The 6000-nt window shown below is 41.9% G+C and overlaps 1 protein-coding gene across 2 annotated transcripts in view; it reads left to right on the plus strand.

Annotated features, from left to right (window-relative positions):
• The window catches only part of RYK (receptor like tyrosine kinase), a 50501-nt gene extending 46388 nt beyond the window's left edge, over positions 1–4113 (plus strand). For both annotated transcript variants that reach the window (XM_052685986.1, XM_052685987.1), the window contains exons 14-15: positions 2094–2230; positions 3024–4113. In XM_052685986.1, the coding sequence (XP_052541946.1) occupies positions 2094–2230; positions 3024–3135 (249 nt within the window). In that variant the 3' untranslated portion in view covers positions 3136–4113. The remainder of the gene's footprint in view (positions 1–2093; positions 2231–3023) is intronic.
• Positions 4114–6000: the final 1887 nt, after the last annotated feature.

The following is a 6000-nucleotide window of genomic DNA, read 5'->3' on the forward strand; positions in this document are numbered from 1 at the left end:
GTCACTTTCAAGCCTCGTGTGCAGTGGTGTCCTGCATATTGTGCTCTCTGCCCATCACAGGTGCAGATGTTTGACAGCTTGGCCTGTAGTTCCCTGTGCCTTACCTCCTGAAGATGCCTTTTGTCCAGTGATCAGCTGCCTTCCCCAGCTCCTGTGGCCTTTCAGCATTGAGACTATCTGGATCAGTGGCCTTGTGTTGATGCACTTTGAGCTTTGGTTTTCCAGACTCCATTGCTGCATACCCAGGCATCGTCACTGTATTTCTCAGGCAGCTTTGTCTTACATCCACCTTCTCTTTTCTTCCTTAGTGCCTGAACTTTGCCACTGCATCCACGGGGGCCTTCTACTGTACTACTTGCTCAGCATTCTGCACAACAGAACAGACAGTTCTGCTGTCCTTGAAGATTATCAGCCTTTGATTTGAGTAGTAATATCAGAACCACTTCTAAGGGGATGTTTCCTTTGATAAGGATGCTCTCCTTAGAGAGGCTGCATCCAGACATTGTCATCTACTTAGAAGTGGCTATGTTAGGAAACTTGTGAAAAGCTCTGTTGTGTTCCTCCTCTTTGCCATTCTCTCTGTCCTCAAGCCTTATAAACAAAAAAAAAAACTGAAAGAAAAAGGAGTCGGCTGTGCTCCAGAAATACTTGTGTACTCATTGTACTCATATGGAGTTCTGTTACACCAAACAAACAAGGAAATGGAAATTGCCCATAAGTGCATGTTTTTATAATACCAAGTGAGATCAGTAGAAACATTGATTTCTTCTTACTCACTTCTTGAAATCTGGAATGTGAAAGCATTTGCTGTTCGTGAAAAATGGGCTTGGAAATAAGCTTATATAGCACTGCCAGTACAATTTTGCTAGGAAGAAGGCATCTCAGTCTCATAACTGTTTCAGAAAAATTAGTGCAATTCAGCTTGTATTCTGCAGTATTTTAACACGAAACTCCCATTTGCCTTTATCTCTGCGTAATACAATTGGCTTCTAACATGTAGTTCTGTACTTTACATGTATGGCTAGTGAATTTTACAGCATGTGAAGTTAGATTTTTTTTTTTTTTGAGTGTAGAAAATGTGTCCCAGGTACTCTGAGAAGTATCCAGGTAAATTCAAAACCAGCATGCTGTTGTCCTCTCACTTGGAACAGTCTTAAATATCAACTTCATGCAGCTTTATTGGTGATGAAATCTGTTGCAAACAGTTTTAGGTGTTGTCTGTTAAGATGCAGTTAGTGTGTGTTCTGGGCTTGCTTTTTTGGATGCGTTTCTTTAAAATAGCTTTCCTGGCTTGAAACTTTTCTGATGCATTCTTCCTCTGCCAGCAGTTGTACTAGTCAGCCAAAGCATATAAAATCAAAATATAATTCCTGTTGAACTTTAATTTCCTCTCTGTAGTGAGCGTGAGACTCCATTTTTTTTGTCATTCACATGTGCTTCCTTTATAGATTTAGAAGTAGCTATATTCTCAAAATAGTTTTGCTTGAATTGCTTTTTATTGTAGTTGCAGCGTTCTGCTTGTCAGCCTTCTTAACTGCAAATAAAGGCATCCTCCCATGCCTTCCTCCACTGCTGATAGTTCAGAGCCAGGCCAGATCTGTGCGCTTGCCATTCTCTAGCTCAGGGCTTCTCATTAGTGACCACTGGCATCATCCCTCAATTTAGAAATCCTCTGACCAAAGCCTTCTTTTCATTAAAGCAAAGAAGATGTTAAGGCTGGAAGAAAAGGCAGTTCTGCCTCTTTTAAAAGCAGTTGTTATGCTCTTGGCACTTGTATCCTCAGCTGCGAATCTTCAGTGTGCAGTATCAGAATATTCTGTTTTTCTTTGGTCTCTTGATACCACGTTGTAAACAGTTTTATTTGCACTATGCTTATGTTTGATTGTTCAATTATTTTTATTTGTCATATTTAGTTATCTCATAAGCTCCTCTTAGTAGGAGAGGCTGAATGCTGTGTTGAATGCTGATCCAGGTGCCAGGCCTGCTTAGATAAAATCCTTGTTTTCCCAGGAGTTGTACTTCTGAGCCTATGCTCAAAATCTACTGATAATGTTCCTTAGGTTTGTTAAGTGTTCTGCGTGCTCCCTTTTCAGTGGGCCTTTGGAGTAACACTGTGGGAACTGATGACTTTGGGACAGACTCCCTACGTCGATATCGACCCCTTTGAGATGGCTGCATATTTAAAGGATGGCTATAGAATAGCTCAGCCAATCAACTGTCCTGATGAACTGTAAGTGCACGTCTTTGGAGACAGGGTAAAATGTCTCTGTTGGAACCAGCATTTTAAGCCAACCATATCAATGAAGCGACCAGGACTTCCTCCTCCTTGCCTGTTTATCTGCCTGTATGCTGATTGTTGTGTATTTGTGTAGCTTTACAATGACCTGCCTTGAGGAATGCAAACTAAAATTTTTTGTTGTTGAGTTTCCCTTAATTCCCACCCAGCTCTCTTCCTTATTCTGACACGCTGATGAGATGGTGTTAATCAGCAAGATGAGAGGAAGGAGGTCAAGAGGCTAGAGGCTTTCTGCTTAGTTTTTTGGGGGGCTGCAGTAAGAAGCCACTGGTTTTATAGGCAGAGGAAGTTTCAGTTCTCTTGGCAAGGCTGAAGATAGAAATGCTCTGTGTAGTGGAGCTCAAACAGCAGCACTTGCAATGTTTAATTGTGATCTTAATGGAATGGAAGAAGGCAACACAGGCATCACCTCTTGCCTCTCATTTTCTTCCAGATGCCCTTCCTGCAAACCTATCACAGAAATGCTTTAGCAATTTCCAGTGAATTATGTATTGGTTCCTCCTGAATTGCCTCTGACGTATCCTAAATCAAACCTACACCTCCAGTCATAGTACATTTATTGGCCATTCAGTGTGTCGGTCTTCTGCAGGAGTGAGTCAGCATAACATATCAGAAGAGGCAGAATTCTTTTTTGCTTTCTAGTGCCAAACATCATTTCTTGTTTTCAGGCTTGGGATTGTTTGTCAGGAGTGCGCTCTCATGTCTTCCATTTGTCTTTGTCTTTCAGATTTGCTGTGATGGCCTGCTGTTGGGCCCTAGATCCTGAAGAAAGACCCAAGTTTCAGCAGCTGGTGCAATGTCTAACTGAATTTCATGCAGCATTGGGAGCCTATGTCTGAAACTGCAGGAAAAGATTCAGTTCACCAATTGGGAAGAAGGCATGGCATACATTTGCAGCTCCATGCATCACTCGGACTCGCACACGTGATGTGTATAAAGCAACACTAAAGGGAGAAAGCACTTCTTCCAAAACACCGTGCCTTAGAATGCTTTAGTAGTCTGAAGTTTTTTTATAAGACCTCTTGATGTTGAATATTTTCTAGATATCACTTTTGCTAAGTTAAATTGAGACCTTTTTATTTGCCAGCAGGATTTTTAAAGTGTAGTGATAGTGAACTTGAACACAAGGTTTGGATGAACTTTGCACTCTTACAACAGACACGTGATTTTTTGGAAGGGTATATGGAACTGGTAGAGAAGTGAGGGTGGGGGAATTAATGCAAAAAAAAACAAAAAAGAAACACTACAGAAAAAAATTCCCTGCTTCTAAAAAACATTGAAACTGAATCTTTCTGACCAGCTCTAGTGTTTGTACTTTGTATGTATCTGGAATAGCTTTTTAGTATCAACTACTTCTATTTTGAGACAACAGCACACTGTGGTTGGATCCACAAGCGGCATCTTCTTTTTGTTTTTTGTTTTAAACCCATTCATGAATGTGTTTTGCAAAAGCTGGTCTTCAGGATGCAATATTCCCTTTTTAAAGCAGTAAGTGATGATGTAAAAGTGATTCCAGTTTACCTCATTCGGAGAGTAGTAAATGGGAGGGGATAGGGGTTAAAAAAGGTGCCCCTCCCTTGCAGATAAAAGGCTGATGTCATTTTTAAGATGGTTTTATGTGCTAAATAGAGGCCTTCAGAGAAGTGCCAAAGCAGCCCTTGTGTTGGGAGTCTTTCACCTCAGACTTCTGGATCACAGTTTCTCTTGTTGAAAAGGTACTGGTTGTTTTTTATGGGCTTTTATGGCCTGAAACGGGCTTAAATATATAAATATATATTTGTAAAGACACTTGCAGAGTAAAGAATGTTTTTCTATTACATCTAATGTGAAAGCTTGGTCCCTCGCATTGCCCTGTGTGTTAAGCTTGCAGGTTGGTGGTTGGTGCTGGGGTGAAGTTGGTATGAAGGCAAGGTGGGTTGCCTGTCTCTCTACAGAACCACTTCCTGAGACTTTATATATCATCCTGCTGCCTTCATTAACTCAAATATCCATTCCATCCCAGGTCACTTTGATTGAATATAAAGAGGACTAAACAAGATGCTCCAGGAAAACGTGTAGTGATGCACTGACTGAGCGTCAATGACTTTCAAATTCCATAACACAAAATTACATATGGGATAACCTTCAGTTCTCCACCATTCTCCACATCTGTTGTAGGCTGTGCCAGGAGGCAGATTGCACCTTCGTGCAATACGAAATGTGAAAAATTGCCTTTTGTGCCATCTTCTGAGTAAAGCACCCACAACCTGGTGTGTTTGTGCAACTGCCTGTTTTGGGAGCGCTGCCCTGGCAGGCTCCATAGTGACTGTGGCATTTTAGGAGACTCTAGTCTGCAAGTACAAGCAGCTGGATTTGGTTGAGTCCTGCATGTGTGCAGCTTTTCCTTCTTTCCAGGCTTTCTGAAAGCTGAAGTTGAAGGCAATTAATCCTTTCTAATTAGTACAGCACACTGTTCTCATTCTGACAGGCTTTGCCTTGTTGAAGTAAAACGGGGTGTCCTTCAAAATGCAGGAGCTTTCCTATCTGGTGCTACTTGTCTGTGACTACTGATCCAAGTCTTGCTTTATCCTGGAAGGAAATTATCCTGCTGGCTCCAATATACCTCAAGTTTGGGCATGTTGTGAGTGGCTGTGTTTACTTGAGTGAACTGTAACTGCTTTTGTTTGGTTGGCTTTGGAATCATTGCCTTTGAGGGTAGCAGCAAGGGTTTGTTTTTGTGGACTTCTGTGGTCTTTCTCCTTTCTGACCCAGAAAAACTGCCCAGTGTCACAGTGTCAGTACTTGCTCATGATGACTTTGTTGTTAGAGCTATCAGTTGTTTGGATCCAGGTCTTTGGTATGATGGGATCTAAAGATTACCTGAGATTAGAAAACAGCTCAAAGTGAAGATGGCATGCATTATGCAGAACAGCATGTAGTGGTCACAAGTGAGATGTGTATCTTGCAAGATGAATTCACCTCTGATAGGTACCTGAAGTGACAATTAACTGCTGTGGTCTTGAGATGGGTTATGGATGAGCTGCAATTCAAGCTGCTCCGTTTGCTCAGTGCTGGTATGGTAAGCTACATCAGCAGGCAGTTTCTTATCTGCTCTCAAGTGAGTGTGAACATCACTAGAGACAAGGAAGTGTTTAGTATTATGTAGAGTTGCCAAAACAACCTCAACTTTCATCCCAACGTGCTTCACCTACAGGAGTTGAAGCTAAAGTATGCATTTTACTGACTGCAAAAGTACTTGAGTAGATGCTGTGCAGGCACTTATTGTAGCTAAGATTCCAGATAGCTTTCATGGTGACATTTTTCTTAACTGCTGCATGTGTTAGATCTTAGCTCTGTGATGCGTTAGAAAAACTGAGGAGGAGGTCATTTAGGTGAAAGACTGAAAATACAGGCATTTTGGATGGAGAATATTGTTAGTAGCTGCTGCTTCTTCAGCCGTGAAGTGTAAAGATGATGTTTTGTGGAAGGGCTAGGAGATGAGGGCTGAAGGAAGCAGCTGAGAAAGCACTAATCAGATTTCTGGAGAAAGGCAGGGTGGGCCGTGAAGTTTTCTCTCTGCTCACCTCTTTGGAGCATGGCAACTGCTTGATGTGGATCTGCTGTAAAATAACATCGCCGGAGACCTCTGCAAAAGCCATTTCACATGAAGTACTGGTGTTGAAACTGTATGGGAGGTGTTAACACAGGGGGCTGGGGAGGCTCCT

Source organism: Tympanuchus pallidicinctus, unplaced genomic scaffold, assembly GCF_026119805.1.
Source record: "Tympanuchus pallidicinctus isolate F22 unplaced genomic scaffold, pur_lepc_1.0 scaffold22, whole genome shotgun sequence".
Classification (NCBI taxonomy): domain Eukaryota; kingdom Metazoa; phylum Chordata; class Aves; order Galliformes; family Phasianidae; genus Tympanuchus; species Tympanuchus pallidicinctus.